Raw genomic sequence first — 20,903 nt, forward strand, 5'->3', positions numbered from 1 at the left:
ACAAATTGAAACTGGGTCCAGACAATCGAGCAGCTGAATTTTGCTGTTTTATTCCTTAAATAAATGTGCCAGTCGAATGACGGAACGATTTAAATGTTTCTTCCAGCAGTTTCGTGTGCCAATCCTGTCTTCCCTCCTCAGGTCGTTCTTCCTATCTTGTCGATCCATGAATTCCCTACTCCACTTCGGTGTTTATCGCCCATTCTACGTCGTACGATGTTAGGAATTTGGCCCGCTGCGAATTTTCTGCGTAGCGTTAAAAATGGGAGATTTGTTTGCTCTGATTGAAGGATGGTCAGTGTTAGATCTCGAACAGGAGTGTTTACACTTGCAATTACGACAAATCAGAGTGTCTATGAATATTGCATGGAAGATCGAAGAGGCCCTGATTTGTGTAAAGTAAAATAGTTTGGTCAGAACAAATGGAGAAGTTGAAAGGGCAACACGCCCGAAATAGTTGTTTATTCTCAATCGTTTCCCCAAAACCACAAATCGTAAGCTAGCTGGTAGCTAGCACTGTTGAAGACTCAACAGTCAGCGTTCAGAATTTTCAGACTAATATTCGAGAGCGAAATGAACGACAGTTTGAAACATAAAGTGTTCGACACGTTTTTCCCCCTAGAGCTCACCTGTGGAGCTGAAACTCTCATATTAACGACAACGTCTGAAAACCATCTGCGAGTGACGCAAAGATACTTTGAATTCCGCTCGGAGATAAGACGACAAATCAATAGGGAATTCTATTACATTTCTTGTATATTTCGTCGTAAAATTACTCATGTACGCGCTCTATTTTCGTGTGAACGCATTAACTTGGAAAATGCGGAATCCTGACATATCCCTAAGCCCCAAGTGTCAGCCATTCCAAGAGAATGCGTTAATTAACTCCACTGCTATGATATTTCACGGATATTTACGGAGGTATCCATTTGATTAACCTGTTACAACGACAGCTGTAATAAACGACAAGCTCTGTCTAATGAAGTCTTATAATAACAAAAAGCGTGTTCAAAATAAATGGAGTAAAGAATTTCTGAAATCAATCTCTGAAAATCTTTGATCAAATGAAGTAATAGATCAGATAGTAAAACTGTTAGTACGTTTACCGTCTGTGACAGGTTAAGACAGCAGTTGATGTCATATAATAACAAATAACTAAGATTTGTCATTTTGATATTAAAAAATTAAATGCAATTATTAGCCCAAGTACGAGGGAGACAAGATAGATTATTCTTGGGACTGGATTCATTAGAATTATTTAAATCTATCAGAAATCGACGAATCTTCGAAGGACGATTTATTATCGCTCGATCTATTACTTCTTTTGTTCCCTTCGAGTTTCCGATACTTTATTTGTTTTAACACACATTTTGCTATAAGAAAAGACTATCCCGAGCTATTCACCTATTATTGCTGTTGTTGTCGATCACAGATGATATAAGTAGTTGAATCAACTAAGAAGAAAATATATTTATTGGCCGACTTAACACCATTAAGCGTAATGCCAATGTTATTGAATAATCTCGCTGCGTCTCTCACATATATAACCATTCTTCTACATTGTTACTTAAAACTCTTAACTGATAGAATAATAAAAAATAATCGATAAAGTAAAATCACTTGTTGCAAACATTTTATTAGTGCCATTTAACATCCACGAGAGATATTGTTAATCTCTCCAGATTGAAATGTGTTTCAGAAATTTTATGGTTTGATATATCAATGCGTGTGTACGGCTTAAATGGCTTAAATGTGAGAATATGTTCTTCCCGGGTGATTGGACATAACTCTGTTTAACTGTTTCATTTATATAAGTTGGAATGGATGAAAAACTAAAAACAATTTTATTTGAATGCAATTTATGTCATTTCTATAAATTTTTATGGTTAATTGAGATATAAATCAAGGTGTTATTAGCGGGTGTAGCAGTAAAAGCGATCCTATATGTGCACTTTAATTTAAAAGTGCTAAGTGAAAGATAAGTAAATTTGATAAATATGTCGACGAAGAAGCTATACAGTAACCAAGGTATATCTAATGGGTTAGTCACATCGCCATATAATTGTTATAATCTGTTACTTCTTTTGTTTAACCTGTTACAGACGGCTGTCATCTGTTATCGACAACGACAGTATTAATAAACGACAAGCTATGACTAAAGAGGTCTTATATAGCAAAAAGCATGTTCAAAACAATTGAAGTAAAAGATTTCTGAAATCAATCTCTGAAAATCTTCGATCAAATGAAGTAATAGATCAGATAGTAAAACTGTTATTATGCTTGCCGTCTGTGACAGGTTAACGCATCGTCTGATGACAGCAAAGAAGCAGGTTCTTAATGATATGTTACGTCCTTACTTGTAAGATTGTTGTTTTGGCGAGTGAAGTAATCACACAAGCTACTTGTAACTCTTTCTATCACATTTTCAACCATATCCTACGTCTCTTTCGCACGCGTGATATCCTGGTACATGCGATACCTGTAATAATATTGAATAATATTCAAAACGTGGCCTACAGAGATGCCCTTGTTTGGATATATTTATTCCCTTGTTTGATAAGTCAAAGAACTTACGTTAGAAAATACGTCTTACGTTCATTGCTACGTTCACTACTGTGATCGATTTTGTGAAATGAATGAAATGTTAGCAAAAAACGGAAAATACATAAATGCCTGCAACGATTGATGGAACGATAACAGAAGTAATTCTGAACCGATTTTCAAAAATTAGGTTTAATCGACGAGGTCATGAGTAGATGGGCAAAATCGACCTAATGATCTAGAAGTAATCCGAAAATGAAGTTGTTTCTGTTTTTTTTTGATGACACGACAACTGGAGAAACCCAGAACCAGTTTTAAAACTTTCGGTTTTAATCGACGATGAATAACATTTTGGGGTCAGTTTTGTAACTGGATAATATCGAACTAATGATCGCGGGGAACCATCACACGAGAATTCCAATTAAATGCCGCGAAAAATGGAACTTAAGACAAGCAGGTTGACTAAACGTATTGCGATGTAATCTGGTATGCCTTTTGTTCAAAGAAATTTCTAGTGCTAGGTGCAAAGTCTTTTACGTGTTACGGCATGTTTCCTTTTCATTTACATTGCCTAATCACATAAAGCATTGTACTTACGAGGTTCCAAGTTGTCATTTGACAAATGGGGAATACAGGCCTCCCCTTCGGGTCGGGCTGTAAAAAACTTATCAAATACACAACTTGGAACCTCGGAAGTAATATACTATTACTTCATTGATTTTAGAAGACATTTTTCTAAAGACAATATTAACCAGGCCTCATCATCTAAAACTTTGATTTGCATACTCGCTGCGCTCGTGCTACAACAAGTGAATTCGCCAGAAATAATATCGTTCATAACAGACACGTAAATAACTGTAGGTGATATTTAACGTCGAAATAAGACTGAACGTCCTATTTCAGACCGACAACAAACAACGAAAATTGAAAAGATCAGCTAAATTTCCGACTTATTGAAACCTCGATTGAAACCACTTATACCAGAAAATAAAAGAGTTAAAGAAATCAATAATTTACGATTATTGACCTTGCGCTTAAAATCTCACTAACGACATCATCATCATTGGTGGTATTTTTTTCACCGAAATTTATGTCATTTTTATGATTTTAAATCACACCAGTATCTTCATTTCGGAAAATATTTTATTGGATTTATGACAATTGGAGAATTTATAACTTAAAATACAACAATAATGATTCTCCCATTTATTTTGATTTTTTTTCTCGATATTTATTTCGAAAAGAAAAGACAACCAGATACGGTTACAACACGGTGCTTGAAAATGTTTCTATTTTGTGGTCTTATCTAAATTATGGTCAATTTTATTGTTGCTGGCTGGCGATCCCATTTTAATGAATATCACTCGGAATATCACCACTATAAACACGATCGTTTGTAGACGAAATTTCCATTTTATTCAATTTCAGTTAAATTTTTCAACAATTTTTTCTTTGTTACGACAAAAGAAGAGCCCACCCGAACGTAGAATAACTCTGTATAAAGCAAACATTTATTCAAATCGCTTCATTCCTGCTTGTGAAACGGAAATTTATTGAAGAAATTTAATACTTTGGGAATTTCAACAATAATTCTAAAATACGGTCATGAGCAGCATCGGTTATAATTTATTGTTAATATTTGTTAATTACTTGGACCACTATACCATACTTAGCATAACACATTTTCGGAAATAGCGACATAAAATAAAAAATGTGGCGTATGTTCCTGGCCATTTTATAGGACTATAGTATCACTTAAGTCTGTGTTATTAGACATTGGGTGGAAAAGTCGAAAAAATATTTTATTGCCTGCCCCATGCGAAAGTTGACAATTGTATGGCAGTTTGGCCACTGTGAAAATATACCTTGAAAGAGTATTCTTGGTTCATTTCACGATAAGCAACTTTTGCAATTGGAAGGCAATAAACCATAAAAACATTGGATGCTGCGACGTAATTCATTAATTTGGAAACAACCTTATGATACTCGGAAAACCATTCGTATGTCTTTGAGCAACTTAATCTGTAGCTGTTTTTCAATATGTGCAGTGGTGTGCCTCTACACTTGTCGAAAGGATAATAAATTACTTTCGCACTCGCTTTCGCTTACATGCCGAAAGCTAAAATGCGAAAAATCAAATTTTCGTATTTTACCGCTGACAGCTCTTGCTTGAAACATGTCACTTTGTTCCTTAGGAGTGACATGATGCATTATGAAATAGTTAATAACACAACCAGGGTGGAAGTTATTAGCTGGGTTCCCAGAACGTTGTGAGAATGAAATCTGTTTTGGCAAGCGAAAAAGTTGTAAAAGTTAGATTTTGATTCTGAACGAATGAATTGTAGGAGCTGCAGGAAATGTCAGTATTTGCCTCCAATCACAAATGTCTTCAAAATATTGTTAAATTTAATGTGATTTATAGGCAAATATTGATATTTCCCGCGACTCTCAGAAACTATCACATTAAACATGTGGAGAGAAGCTACACTTTAAGCACGAAAAACTGTTTTTTGCTTATGGTAACCACATTGTCGATAAATTAGACTGTGAGTGTCAAAATCTATACCAACACCAACTATTATTTCACGCTCTTTCACGCACTTTTATTGGAATGAATTACGTTTGCGTCGATTGCGTCTAAATTTTATTTTAATTTTTTTCCCTACTTTTACTAGTACTGCAAAACTCGACTTTGTGCAACACGATGATCAACATACAGTAATGCTACGCAAGCAACGCCATCTGTTATCGTTTTTCTAATTCTCGAAAAAATTAGCTAGGTAGGGTGGACGCTCCAGTCTCCAGATATGTAGTAGAAGTCGGACAACTATTGCTCATTCATAAACTTTGTTAGGTCTTTCCTTGGCTTACCAAAAATGACTTTAAGGATGAAACATTTAAAGCAATCCTATCCTATCCTATACTACCAACGCTTATAATGCCTCTTCGAGCCTTGGATTACAAAAAAAACGTCTCTAGACATTACTAATTGTCTGTAAGTGGCTAGTGATGCTCCGTAATCGTTGGGAAACAGAGTACCAACCAACCCGTGGGTATATTGCACGCTTTTATTATCGGCTAAAAGTGTAAAGAATAAATTTTGATCTACCCACCAACAAAAAATTCCAAGAAATCCAAGTCTACCCGAGCGCATACACGCACAGTCATTCTTTCTTATGATTTTTTAATATTTCAATAAATGATTGGAGCACAAAAACCAGCAAAAGTACACTCTATAGGTAATATTTAAACGCCAACAACGCAACCATGTTAACATACAAGTTGTTCATTTCTGAAATGTTACCGAACAATATTTCATTACCGATTGATGTTATCACTGAGGTTGGATACCACACCAAGAACAAAATATGTGTAGCGAATATATTGAGGTCTGTATATTGATGTGTATCGCGCTAGTAAATCTCCGAACGAAAATAACTGGTAAATCACTTAAAGTTACATTTAAAAGTGCAAAATGATCGATTGCCTTACACAGTAAGAATTGTATCAAAAAATTGAATGGAAATGTTAATCTCAAATGCAATTGAAATAAAAGTTTTCATAAACCGAATCATGTTCAGTGATCGAATGCAGGTGAATTATACTATGTAGAGTGAGTGAATTTACCAGCCATAGATCTAAGAGTTATAAATCCAGTAGAAAATCATACAGATTCGGTTTGGATTTTTTTTTTCTTCTCTCCTTCTGTTGTTGAATACATGGTTGCGTGTTTAGTTGTATTTAATATCGCCCACCGCATGTCATTTATGAATGACTAGTTTCGAATTATTATTTTATAACTCACCGTATTAATATACCGATGTGTGTTGTATACATATGATCGATGCAAAGAAAAATTCGATGAGGAATTGCTTCACATTAAAAAAGGTGTTATTAAGTGATTAGCTTAGCTACTGGTTAGCGAAATGAAGAGAGAGAAGAAAAAAAAACGAGAGTATTACATATTCAGTTCGTTGGTAACGTACAAATGAATTATGAGTCTTAATTTGACTGTTGTTGGACGATAAATCTGCACCGTAAAATATATATTTCGTTAAAAGAATATCATTTTGTGCTGATTTTTCCATTTAATAAATTTATGCTCTGCAACCAGATATTTTATAAATGATTACCCGTACCACACAACCAAATGCATAAAAAAGAGGCAAAGGTAAATTGTCACCTTAATCGGTCACACACCACTCACTTTTCCTTTCAAAAAAGTGTCTTTAACACCTTGATTTTAAATTTTTTTAAAAAAATTCCCAATTTTGGTGCAAAAATTTACGTTGAAATAAATAAAATCGTTAGTCGATACATTACAGTACAAGGGGTGTAAAGAGGACATTACGGTCGTGTTGAGGTTACAAACAATGTCATCTGTTATCGATAATGACTTCAAAAATAAACCTGAAACTGTGACTAATTTTTGTCTGAGATCAAATAAAGTAATAGATTCGTTAGTAGTACAGTTGATATGCTTGCGTCTGCGAAAGGTTAAGAAGCATTTTCTTCAAACGATGCTTTTGACCAAAGATATCATACACACACCGACACACGCTGGTCATTTGTTAATACGTTTCAATAATCATTTTCGACAGAATAATGATATTTTTTGATGATAAGGCTTGATTTCCACTTACCAAAAAAGTACACCGTGTGAGAGACAAAATTGATTTTTTTCAATTTTTGCTTTATTTACTTGACAGTTTCCTCTTTCAGTACTTCTGTTGACTAGCAACCCATTCTTAACCCTTTTTTATAAGATCATAACAATGTGAAAATAGATAAGTTATCCCTTCACCGACAGTTGTGTCATCTGTTATCGACAGTGACGCGACTAATATGCGATTCTGTGCATCAAAGAGTCGAAAATAATTATGCATGAGTGATATGCTCTGCTCAATGACTTAGTGGTTACTCGTCTACTTACTTCTACTCGATTGAGTTGCAAGGGCGAGAGTTCAAAACCCATTGTCAATACAACTTGTAATCAATACAAAGATAATTTTATCGGTTTAACATTCAAGTATGGGGTAGTTGCGTGTAGATCTTTGAAAGTTTGCGAAATTAGTAAAATAATGATCCGCCCATAGGTTCCTTCCAAGCAACGGTTAAGCCGAACAAAATAAGCCGAAGTCATCCAAAGTACCATAGCCACAACTTATTTTTCTCTGTTATTTTGACAATTGCATTGTTAATAGTGTTGAGGTTATGGCTCTATGGATTACGGTTTGACATTTCATTTCACCTTGGAAGAAACCTATAACAATGACTGATTGAACAAGACGACAATTATTTTCTTTAGACGTGCTTAACGTTTGGATTGATTCTGGCACAAGTATTGTAATTTGATATTTAGGGATCGTTCATAAATGTCGTCACGTTTCATCTGTGCTGTAACTGTCATTGTCACTGTTTTTGAACTACACGCCATAAAAGCAACTATTGAATTATATAAATTCATACTTGTCGAGTTTTTAGTGTTTTTAATCTGATGACAGCACTGAAAAAACGTGACGTCATTTATGAACGTTAGTAATACAGTATGTATATCGAATGAAAGTCCATACAAAGTTTATTAATGTAAATGTCTCATGACATGAGATGTATATAATATGCGTATTATATCCCCGGATAGTGACATTCGAATGTATATTTAAGTGTACATATAACAGAGAGAGATAAACAGGTATTATTAATGTGTCGGACGTCGTCGGTCAGAAATTTGGATTATACTTAAAATTGAAAGAACGACGACAATTTATTTTCGGTGCAAATGTAATCCACAATGTTATTAATTAAATGAATATGATATCGGGGAAGGTGCGTTGAATGTAATATAAAATTGTATTTGATTCATATGCAAAGTTGTCTGCAACATAACTTTATAAAGCATTTTTGCTGAAAAAAATAATTTACTTTTGATTCGCTTAAAATGTATATTATATCGGCGCCAGCCTAATAAACCGTATTAATATCCCGAACCACACACGCAAAATATATGCTGTCTTTAATGATAAAGAAAAGGAAAAAAATTATTGGCTCTTTTTTGCTGTCAGTTTTTTGAAATGTTATGGAACAATTCGTTAGAGCCGTTCACAATCAACAAATAAAAATAAATTTAACTAAAAAAAACAACAAAAATTGTTATACTGTCGACATTGGATATGTTGTGTGTAGGACTTTTTTAATTCACATTCATTTGATTATAATGTTCTCATTCACCACGACAACAAGTCATTTGATTTTATTTTAAACAAAAAATTTTATGAATTTATTTGTATACGGCTAGTGTGCGTTTACTTTATGCACGAAATTGTAGGCTGAATTTTATAAATTTATTATAACAAGGTGCAACCGATATCCAGTCGCATTATAAATGTTTCGGTGAGAGTGGGTCGATTCGGTTAAAAAATGATTTTATGCAGAGAATATATATCTGGTAATATTAATGTTAACTTTCCAATCAGTTTTATCCATGTCAAGTTCACCACTCAAATTATGTTATACCATTAGGAAGTGAACGAACGAACATTTCTGCACACTTCAAATGAGACAAAATACTTTTCAATTGTTTCCACTTCAGGGTGCAATTACATTGTCAATTCTGGTTTTTGGTCTATTATACCACAAGCCCTAAATTACCCTTAATTCCGAGGGGTGAGTCACTTCCATTTAATCCATTTAATCCAATTTTTTTTTACCGAAATAATTAGGCCACCAACCTAAAAAATTTGTAAACTAATTACGAAAATTAGATTCGCACGATCCCCAGGGCGTTTAAGTACTCGTGAGACATAGACATTTTTTTTTGGTAAAAATGGTATTAAATTTATTTAATCCATTTAATCCATTTTACACCAAAAACTTCTAAAAGTGGAATTTTATGCTTTTTAACGTTCTAGTAAATATGACTTGTAGTACGTGGTTCGATCAAAATCAACCATTTTTAAGACTTTTAAAGTATTTGGTAAAATGAACTTTTTTCCTATTTATTCCATTTAATCCAATTTTTATTCCATTTAATCCATTAAATCCATTTAATCCATTAAATCCATTTAATACCATTTAATCCATTTAATCTAAAAGTGACTCACCCCTCGCTTAATTCATACAAAAATCAAAATACTATTCGTCCGTTTTTCTATAATATGTTTTCATGTGTGCGGTGCGAATAACCTTATTTTGTACACTTCGAATGCCTTGACAGAATGGGATTTTTTTGCCGCTTTGTCTGATGACAATTGAGGTGAGATAATATCTATTTCCTCACCTATTTCTCCATAGAGAAAATAGAGAAATTTTCTCACCTGAATCGTTATTCACACTTCGGGCACATGAAAAATGTTCATCTAATTATTTGTTCCTATGTTCTTAGCAATCCCAAACACTTCCTGCCTTCGATCTCCTTGATTTTCGAATCCGAAAAATTTCAAGAAAATCGAGAAAATTCAAGAATATATGAAAATGTAAGTTGCTTCCCCGAATTAACCAGAGCCGTTTTTGCTCACTGAAATTTTACTTACCGCTTTTATTACAAGCACCCAAAACTTCGATAGTTTGTAAAAATAATTTTTATTTGCATCCGAAAATTTAACAGTATAACAGATACTGAAATGTGCTGCTCCACAATCCTCTGCCATTTTTTTTATACGAGGCGGTAACAACTGTAATAATGACAAAACTACAATTTTCACTTAAATATAAAATTGTCAAAATATTAAAGATGTTAATGAGCAGCCACTGTATTGCTTACCATATTTCAAACTGCTTCTGCAAAAACTTCCTTCAGAGTCTTACAACTCGCACATTCCAGTTGGAATTGAATTAAAATAGTCAAAAAGGACACTATTGTTGCAGTCATCTGTAAAATACAGAAGTCATATCAATGCAAACTGTTCAGTACATGAACATTTCAAAACTAACCGACAAAAACATGGACTTTTCCAGTTCAAGTAGCCCCAGAACCAAGAGACATGGCCTTTTGTTTCTTATTGCAATGTGAAGACGATCAACCTAATATTGAAAATGGAGGATTCTAAACTTTAATTTACCGTCTACGACTACATGTCTTCACTTACAGCGTCACGAAGTTTCCCATCGATATTTTCCATCACTGCATATTCAAAGCAAATCTGAAAAGTCCTTCCGATCTGTGAATTATATATACTAATAATATGCAGAGCTTGGAGATTGTGGCGGTCTATTTATTATTATTTATAGCTAAAACAATTTTAGTAGAGTGATCGGTCCAGTCGGTCTATTAATTCAGAGAAATAACATGGCAAATCTCAAGGTAGATATATAATGGGGAGGTGATGGCATAATAACTGAATCAGATCTTCGGTGACACGGGTGACACAAAAGTCGATACGAACGCCATCGCTTTGATAAAAAAAATATACATAGAGTCTCGGACCATCTGCTTTAATAAAGTCACATTATTTTGAAAAGCGCAAGTAAATCGTAGTCAACGGTTGAAATAACCAATTTAATACTTTCAAATATTGTTGAGGACTATCTAAATTTGATTTCATAATTAAAATAACACTATCTACATTACCAACTTTTTCTAATTTCAAAGAATTTTTTCAGAATTTTCAGAATTTTTTCGGAATTTTGAGAACTTTTTCGGAATTTTTCAGAATTTTCGGAATTTTTCAGAATTTTCGGAATTTTTCAGAATTTTCGGAATTTTTCAGAATTTTCGGAATTTTTCAGAATTTTCAGAATTTTTTCAGAATTTTCAGAATTTTTTCGGAATTTCCGGAATTTCGGAATTAAAATTTCCTATAATAAGCCCTGATGTCAACCATGAAAAAATGTCGTTAGCATCGAAATAATATGCTGCACGTTTGAATAACATTGCCTCCCCAGCTATTTCTACTTTGGAAAATCCTAGGTGATTCACATGTTTCATAATGTTTCTCCGGCTTAGTGATCCAGTAAATTACCTCTTTTTTAATAGAATGAGCACCCGTTAATATGAAATATAATTCCGATGCGTTAACGGCTATGGTTGAAATCGTATCTGCGATATCATTGATGGTCTCTTTAAATGTCTGCGTCAAAAATGGCTTTCGATATATGAGATCAAAGCTGATGAAGAGCTTTAACCATTTACACGTGAATCAAAAATAAAATCATTTTCTTAATCAGCAATGACTTATGACTTACCTCCGACAAAGTGAAAGCCGTCGACACAGCTAGTGCTATCAATATATGAATTCCGTAGATGTGGTACAATTTATTCGTAATCGAAGTGAATTTGCCGAAGAAAATACCGAAACGTTCTAAATCGAAAATTGCCGTATTGATTGAAATTGCTGTCCCATCCACGTTCTGGCCGTTTTTCATCGACGAAACGCATATTTCGAAATTATTGTTCAATATTCGCAGAAATCGTGCACATGTGACTAGACCGCCATAGACGAAGGTCGACGAAACTATTGCAACATTAAAATTGTTGTACATGGCTACAAACCAAATTACGTTGTTCACATCGTTGTCAGGTTGATAGACGGATATAACAAATGTTGCCGACATGATAATGAATTGAACGAAAAAAGAAACAAATCTTATGGTGTACTGGCTGGTTAATGTGTCATCGAAAAATGACTGAGACGTCGCTGTAACGTCTTTAAATGAAATCGAATCATTGATTAACTGAATGATGTCTTTGTGATACAACACATTTAACGCAAAAATCATCAATGTTTTGAAAACCTGAGCACCAATTTCCATCTTTACCACAACCACTCTCATGTTTTCATTGGAGAATTGTGACAATACAACGAATATAGTTATGGTGGCGATAATTGTAACTGCCTGAAGAAAGGCTCCAAAGATGACAAAATAATAAAACGATCCATTCGTCTTTTCCACAATTCCTCGTTGTGAATTAATCCGAAACGGAACTAGTCCGTTCAATTTGAGTATGTAGTACAGCACTTTTATATTCGGTTTCATGTTGTGGACTGGAGTAGTTTGAATCGAGGCAAGCAGTGAATGTTCTCATTATTCAATTGTAGTTCGTTATTATCGAGGGGGAACATACGCGAGCGAATACTAAGACAGGTGCTATTTGCTATAGGTGACCAAGAGAAGGAAATGGTGTGCCAATGGAAGGAAATAGTACACAAAAGATGACCCAATAAACGCCAATGGAAGTATTTGGGACAGTGTTTGCTCGCTCAGTTTCCCCCTCGGTAAAATTAGTGTAATTGTTTATTGTGTAATCCATTAAACTTAATTTGTTGACGCTACTCAATTATTTGTTTCGCTATTACCTCTGATTCTTACAGACTGAGTATGGACGGGGGGAAAGAAAACATATGGCGAACCATTTTTCAAATTAATTTTTAGGATTAAGGTGTAGACCCTTTACGGCACTTTGACTCACCGAGAGCTGAATGTGTTATTTAATGATATCTTCTATCTACTAGCACCTCAAACAAACGTTGACAGAGGATAAATGTGATTTTTATTTGTTTCCGAAAATTGAACAGAATAGGGCCCTGAAACGAGGTGCAAGCCATATTTATGTTGCGTAACCAATAACCACACTTCCGAACATATTAAGCGTGTTTGGTGATGAAGCGAAATTGGGAATTTTTACCTTTGAATTTCGTTTATGATTCACTAGATATGTTCATGCAAAAAGGTATGACTGGACTCTCTACATTGGTTGTCTCTTTGCCACTGTAATTTGCTTTGCCTCTTAGTTCGAAACAGTGGCAGCCATTCGCTTAAATATAAGTCGTCAATTCGCCAAAATATTTAGGATTTTTATCTAAATCGCTTTCCTTATTTCTAACTGCTTGCAACTCTCCGTAGACTTCTTTCACAGTTTACAACTTGCGCATTCCAGTTGGAATTGAATTAAAATAGTCAAAAAAGTCACTACCGTTGCAGTCATCTGTAAATTCAGAAGCAATATCAATGAAGACCGTACAGTACAATGGGCGTTGACTAAGTACATGGAGCACTAATTGAATTTTGCTTCATTTACATCGCCAACAGACATTTTGAAGGAATACAAAACTAACCGACAAAAACATGGACTTTTCTATTTCAACTAATCCCAGAACCAAGAGAGGTGGCCTAATGTTTCTTAGTGCAATGTGAAGACGATCTACCTAAATTTAAAACGGAGAATTGTTATGTTCAATTTACCGTCTACATATGCCTTCACTTACAGCGTCGCGAAGTTTCTCATCTATATTTTCCATGACGGCATATTGAAAGCAAATTTGAAAAGTCCTTTCAATCTGTAAATTATTATTCTAACAATAGATTTTTAGGTATTTAGGGATGGTCCGTCTGATCAAGTATACCTCTTTCTTAATAGAATGAGAGCCCGTTATAATGAAATATAATTCGGATACATTAACCGCAATGCCTGAAATCATGTCTACCATATTATGGATGGTTTCTTTAAATGGCTGTGTCTGCTTCAAAATTGTCTGTCGATACAGCAAATCAAAGACGTTGAAAAGCTTTAAGGATTTATCGGTGAGTCGAAAATTTATTTTATTCAATTCCAAAATTCTTACCTCCGAGAAAGTGAAGGCAGATGCCACAGCTAGTACAATCATTGTATGAAATCCGAAGATGCGATACAGTGTATCCGTAATTGAAGTAAATTTGTCGAAGAAAATACCCAGACGTTCCAAATCAAAAATTGCCGTATCGGTTGCAATTGCTGTCCCATCCACGTTCTGGCCATTTTTCGTCGACGAAACGCATATGTCGAAATTATTGTTCAATATTCGCAGAAATCGAGAGCATGTGACTAGACCGCCATAGACGAATGTGGACGAAACTATTCCAACATTAAAATTGTTGTACATGGCTACAAACCAAATTACGTTGTGCACATTGTCGTCCGGTGAATAAACAGATACAAGAAATAGTGTCGACATGAGCAAGAATTGAACGAAAAAATAAACAAGTCTGATCATGTACTGGCTGGTTAATGTGTCATCGAAAAATGACTGGGACGTCGCTGTAACGTCTTTAAATGAAATCGATTCATTGATCAAGTGAATGATGTCTTTGTGATACAACACATTTAACGCGAAAATCATCAATGTTTTAAAAGCTTGAGCACAAATTTCCATCTTCACCACAACTACTCTCATGTTTTCATTGGGGAATTGTGACAACAAAGCGAATATAAGTATGCTGGCGATAACTGTAACTGACTGAAGAAAGACTCCGAAGATGAGGAAATGATAAAATGATCCATTCGTCCTCTCCACAATTCCTTGGCGTGAATTAATTCGAAACGGAACTAGTCCGTTCAATTTGAGCATAAAGTACAGCACTTTAACATTCGGTTTCATATTGTGGACTGAAAGCGATTGAATCGATTCATATGGTGTTATAGTCTGAATATTTAATTGTAGTTCGTAATTAGTGTAATTGTTGAATCCATTTAATGGCATTCGTTGGAATCATTTAATTTATTTCGATCATACCCCTGACACTTACAGAATATTTGAGCAGGGATTTTTACAGCTCCGTGTCTACGCAAACAACAAATTAAATACCTTTGCACTTTCCAGATTGGCATCAACATGAAGAAATATATTCCAGGAACGAAATTTCTCGGTTTATCAATAGAATTTGTCTTTACAAACATTTTAAAACACATCATGCCCGCACGTTAGTAAGCGGGCGTGACACAAGTCCACTACCAAAAATGTTTTACGAAATTTTTTTTAGGACGGGGGAGCATATTTACAGCAAGCTATCACACGTTACTGCAGCTTAGGGATTGCAAACCGGTTTTAACCGAACCGGTTAACCGGTTAATTGGGTCAAAATCAATCCCGGTTAACCGGAAGCAAATAACCGGTTTTTTCGGTTTTTCCTTAAATACACTTTTTGAAGTTAGCGCGGAAAGTATGCGTTCAGAAAAAGTACTCTTCCATCTTTTTGGCTGAGCTTTAAGCAACGCTTAAGCTTAGACTGTCAAATCATTTCAATCAAAATAATAATAGTGCTTGCAATTTTCGTTTTTATTTACCTAATCAAAGCTGAAGGCAAATCTACAAGTGCATTACATAACCATATGAGACTGGTGCATAATGAAACTTCGTTGAAAAGGATATCCAATGAAAACATGTCATCAGCTAGTGAGAAAATCCGTGCATATTTCCCCATTACGGATATTGAACCTTTGGATCAAGTAGTCGCTAGAATGGCATCGTTGGATGGAATTCCGTTTCATTTATTTTGCACATCAGAGGATATACGAAAGGGCTTAGCAGCCAGGGGCTTCACGGATCTTCCTAAATCACCTAATACAATTCGTAGTCTGGTTCTACGCTACGCTGATAGAATTCGAAAAAAAACTATAGATCAATTCAACCAATTGAAGGCTGAAGGGAAAAAGTTCAGCGCTTCGTCCGACGAATGGTCATCGTTCCGAAATCGACGCTATATCAATGTCAACATTCATTCGGAAAACGACACTTGGAATCTTGGCCTTGGGCGAGCCTTCGGCAAACTGCCCGCAGAAAAAGTTCGTGTAATTATGAGGATGAGTTTCTGATCTCTTTCATTTATTAATTTTCTTCAGATCGTTGCACTCATCAACAATCAATTGGACCGTTTTCAATTGAATGCAAAGTCGGATATTGTCAATCTCATAACCGATGGACCGAACGTCATGAAAAAAGCAGGTCGTTTATTCGATGCGGAACATCAACTGTGCGTTGTTCATGGACTCCAGCTTGCTGTAGTCGAGGTTTTATATAAAAAACAGCCAAAATCCAGTACTGAAACAGACGGTGATGAAGATATTGCCGATGTCGTGGAAGTCATTTTGAACGATGACGTTGAGAACGATTATTGTGAATCTTTGATAGTTGAAGTTGATGGAGACAATACTGAAGCAAATGAGCTTACAGACGAACACAACATTCTTATGTTGATTCAAAAAGTTCGAACCGTCGTGAAGTTGTTTCGTCGTTCGCCAACTAGAAACGACGAAGTTCTACAAAAATATGTGCTGGAGGAATTCCAGGACAACTATTCGTTAATTTTGGACTGCAGGACTCGCTGGAGTAGCTTACTCGCTATTATAGAGAGGTTTTACAAATTACAAAATTGTATACGGAAGGCATTGATAGACATAAAGTCTAACACGATATTTTCCGATGAGGAAATGGCGACTATCAAAACTTTAATTGAAATATTGCTACCTGTCAAATTAGCTGTGGAAGCTCTCTGCAGAGCGGACTCTACTCTTCTAACTGCAAATACAACCTTAACGTTCTTGCTGGCGAATATAGGAAAAGGAGAAAGGAGAAAAGTTTTTGAGATCATATTTCCAAAAAATTAGGGCAAAAATTGCGGATAAAAACAAACGTTTCGATAAACATTCTAAGTAACAGAATCTAGCATTTTTTACTCTAAAAAGATAAGATGTAATCTAAATCTAACTGTTTAAGTTAAAAATACAAAAAAAAATATTACTAGAACATAAAAATTTTGTGTTTTTATTTAAAAGTTCGGTTAACCGATTAACCGGTTATTTTGCTCCGAAATAACCGTAACCGCGGTTATTGATTTTGCCTTCGGTTTGCAATCCCTACTGCAGCTTCAAAATTGGCCGAGATATTGAACTTCGAAATATTGATGTTTGTACGAAAATAAGTAAAATTTCGTATTTTTAGATAAACTTCAACTGGCTACGGGTGACGGGTATTATCACCCGGGGAATTATCCCCCAGACTGAAAAAACTGAAATTAAATTGGAATTATCACCCGGGGAATTAACGCCCAGGCATTATCACCCAGATCAATAGGAATTATCACCCGGGGAATTAACGCCCAGGCATTATCACCCAGATCATTTGGAATTATCACCCGGTGAATTAACACCCAGGCATTATCACCCAGCTATGTAAGAATGATTTCCCAGCAGTTTGTAGCTTAAAAATTATTAGCAACTGAATTGGGAATTATCACCCGGGAATTAACACCCAGGAATTATCACCCAGATCAATAGGAATTATCACCCGGGGAATTACCGCCCAGGCATTATCACCCAGCTATCTGAGAAGTCATGCTTAATTAGTCTAGTTAATTGTGTATCGTCTGAGAGACATGCACAATTAGGTAATAGTGCATCGCCTAAGATGTATGCACAATTAGTGTAGTTATTTGTGCATCGTCCTAGAGACATGCACAATTAGTCTAGTTAATTGTGCATCGTCTTAGAGACATGCACAATTAGTCTAGTTGATTGTGCATCGTATTAGAGACATGCACAATTAATCTAGCCGATTGTGCATCGTCTTAGAGACATGCACAATTAGTCTAGTTAATTGTACATCATCTTAGAGACATGCACAATTAGTCTAGTTAATTGTGCATCGTCCTTGAGACATTCACAATTAGTCCTGTTAATTGTGCATCGTCAATAAGACATGCACAATTAGTCTAGTTGGTTGTGCATCGTCTTAGAGACATGCACAATTAGTCTAGTTAATTGTGCATCGTCTAAGATGCATACACAATTAGTCTAGTTAATTGTGCACCGTCTTAGAGACATTCACAATTAGTCTAGTTGATTGTGCATCGTCTTAGAGACATGCACAATTAGTCTAGTTAATTGTGCATCGTCTAAGATGCATTCACAATTAGTCTAGTTAATTATGCACCGTCTTAGAGACATGCACAATTAGTCTAGTTAATTGTGCATCGTCCTTAAGACATGCACAATTAGTCTAGTTAATTGTACATCATCTTAGAGACATGCACAATTAGTCTAGTTAATTGTGCATCGTCTAAGATGCATGCACAATTAGTCTAGTTAATTGTGCACCGTCTTAGAGACATGCACAATCAACTAGACTAATTGTGAATGTCTCTAAGACGATGCACAATCAACTAGACTAATTGTGAATGTCTCTCAGACGATGCACAACGAACCAGACTAATTGTGAATGTCTCTAAGATGATGTACAATTAACTAGACTAATTGTGCATGTCTCTAAGACGATGCACAATTAACTAACCTAATTGTGAATGTCTCTAAGACGATGCACAATTAACTAGACTAATTGTGCATGTCTCTAGGACGATGCACAATTAACTAGACTAATTGTGCATGTCTCTAAGACGATGCACAATCAACTAGACTGATTGTGAATGTCTCTTAGACGATGCACAATCTACTAGACTAATTGTGCATGCATCTTAGGCGATGTACAATTAATTAGACTAATTGTGCATGTCTCTAAGACGATACACAATTAACTAGACTAATTGTGCATGTCTCTAGGACGATGCACAAATAACTAGACTAAATGTGCATGTCTCTAAGATGATGCACTATTACCTAATTGTGCTTGTCTCTCAGACGATACACAATTAACTAGACTAATTAAGCATGAATTCTCAGATAGCTGGGTGATAATGCCTGGGCGTTAATTCCCCGGGTGATAATTCCTATTGATCTGGGCGTTAATTCCCGGGTGATAATTCCCCGGGTGATAATTCCCAATTCAGTTGGTAATAATTTCTAAGCTACAAACTGCTGGGAAATCATTCTCACATAGCTGGGTGATAATGCCTGGGCGTTAATTCCCCGGGTGATAATTCAAAATGATCTGGGTGATAATGCCTGGGCGTTAATTCCCCGGGTGATAATTCCTTTTGATCTGGGTGATAATGCCTGGGTGATAATTCCCCGGGTGATAATTCCAGTCTGGGGGATAATTCCCCGGGTGATAATACATGTCGCCAAAAAGTGTTTTGATGGATTTGGGTTATTTTCGTCATGAGTGAGGTGTTCCTAAATTTTGGGATGACAGATGATTTCTCTGGCACTTCCTAACTTCCATCAGATTTTTCGATGGATTTGGGTTGTTTTCGATATAAGTGAGGTATTCCGAGGTTGGTTCCTAAATTTTGGGATGAGAGATGATTCCTCTGGCACTTCCTAACTTCCATCGGATTCTTCAATGGATTTGAGTTATTTTCGATATAAGTAAGGTGTTCCGAGGTTGGTTCCTAAATTTTGAAATGAAAGATGATTCCTCTTGCACTTCCCAACTTCCATCGGATTTTTCGATGGATTTGAGCTGTTGTTGACATGAGATGCTTACAAAAGCAGTGACCCTTACCCATAAACTTCCAAAAGAACTGATATCCGCCAAAAAACCCTAAAGAGTGAAAGTGTGACGCAAATCCCTGTTTCTACTTACAAAATAACTGATATCGCTGAGGGTGACGCTTTCTGAGACGAAAGTTTTATCAACAAAAAATTTACCCAAAAAATTTAAGAAAGAAAATTTTTAGAAAAAATTGCGTCACAAGTGGCAGATGTTGAGGAAACTAATGTTAGGAAAATAGTTAAAACAGGAAAAAATATGTCCTGAATCATCTGCCACGTGTGACTCAATTTTTTTTTAAATTTTCTTTCTTAAATTTTTTGGGTCAATTTTGTGTTGATAAAACTGAATTCTAGATTTTTAGAAATATATTTGGAGGTAAACATTAATGTTTTTTCGTGTTTTTTGATATTCTCGTTGGACATTAATTCATATATTTGGAGGTATTCCACGACTATTTAAGTAAAGTCCAGGGTGCCCAAAGTTGACAAGCCGCAATTATTTTGAATGTGTTTAATAATGTTGAACCCATTTTTAATAACGCTTGAATAAGTATTACCATCCTTTTCATTATCAACTTCATTTTTGTAATAAAAAAAAGCTACAAAATATCTTTGACTCAATTTACCGACTTTCTGTGACGTATGGTGGTCAAGGTCATCCAGTCACACTCTGTGTCTCTCAGTCAAAACTGAAACACAATGTCTACTTAAGTCGTGATCTCTTTCGTCTAACGTATCGTATGAACAACATTTCCAAAGGCTTTCATGTGAAAATTGTTATCAGCTGCTATGTAACTAACTACTAAGGATTTCGCATGTTTATAGTATGACCAAATTTTTATTAAAAAGTCTCAATTGAACAAAATCCTCAATATGTAAATATACATACAAACGGTCGGTCATTCACTATGCCGCTTATTGTATATGGTGCACCAGTTTCCGGGCGTGTGCCAGTACTTGCACATGCAAACAAGATTTGAAAATCTTACCCGTCACAGGTAACTTTGTCTACAATCGCTGCTACAGCTGTAGCTCCTGATATACAGCTTTAACAGGCAATATAGTCACAGCTAACTTTGTCTACAATCGCTGCTACAGCTGTAGCTCCTTCTATACAGCTGTGACAGGCAATATCGATTACCTGGAGAAAACGTTACCTGCGACAGGAAATATTTTCAAATCTTGTTTGTATGTGTGTCGTTCTTTATTGATAAACTTTTCTATC

The 20,903-nt window shown here is 35.3% G+C and overlaps 2 protein-coding genes and 1 long non-coding RNA gene across 3 annotated transcripts; 1 reads left to right on the plus strand and 2 right to left on the minus strand.

Annotated features, from left to right (window-relative positions):
• Window positions 1–651: 651 nt before the first annotated feature.
• LOC119076636 lies at window positions 652–11,187 on the plus strand. The gene is made up of 3 exons (XR_005087671.1): window positions 652–662; window positions 7,681–7,689; window positions 11,015–11,187. It is a non-coding gene; the product is annotated as an uncharacterized LOC119076636 (long non-coding RNA).
• A 240-nt stretch (window positions 11,188–11,427) lies between these two features.
• Window positions 11,428–12,482, minus strand: LOC119077212. Its single transcript, XM_037184393.1, has 3 exons — window positions 11,722–12,482; window positions 11,499–11,654; window positions 11,428–11,442 (listed from the first exon to the last, which is right to left on the minus strand). The coding sequence occupies exons 1-3, from the start codon at window positions 12,307–12,309 to the stop codon at window positions 11,428–11,430; spliced, it is 759 nt and encodes a 252-aa protein (XP_037040288.1). The 5' UTR covers window positions 12,310–12,482.
• An 866-nt stretch (window positions 12,483–13,348) lies between these two features.
• On the minus strand, window positions 13,349–14,855 carry LOC119076623. Its single transcript, XM_037183488.1, has 5 exons — window positions 14,100–14,855; window positions 13,881–14,042; window positions 13,743–13,814; window positions 13,593–13,682; window positions 13,349–13,462 (listed from the first exon to the last, which is right to left on the minus strand). Exons 1-5 carry the CDS (start codon window positions 14,685–14,687, stop codon window positions 13,388–13,390), a joined length of 987 nt encoding a protein of 328 aa, XP_037039383.1. The 5' UTR covers window positions 14,688–14,855; the 3' UTR covers window positions 13,349–13,387.
• Between the last annotated feature and the right edge of the window lie 6,048 nt (window positions 14,856–20,903).

The sequence above is a fragment of the Bradysia coprophila genome, unplaced genomic scaffold, assembly GCF_014529535.1.
Source record: "Bradysia coprophila strain Holo2 unplaced genomic scaffold, BU_Bcop_v1 contig_232, whole genome shotgun sequence".
NCBI lineage: Eukaryota > Metazoa > Arthropoda > Insecta > Diptera > Sciaridae > Bradysia > Bradysia coprophila.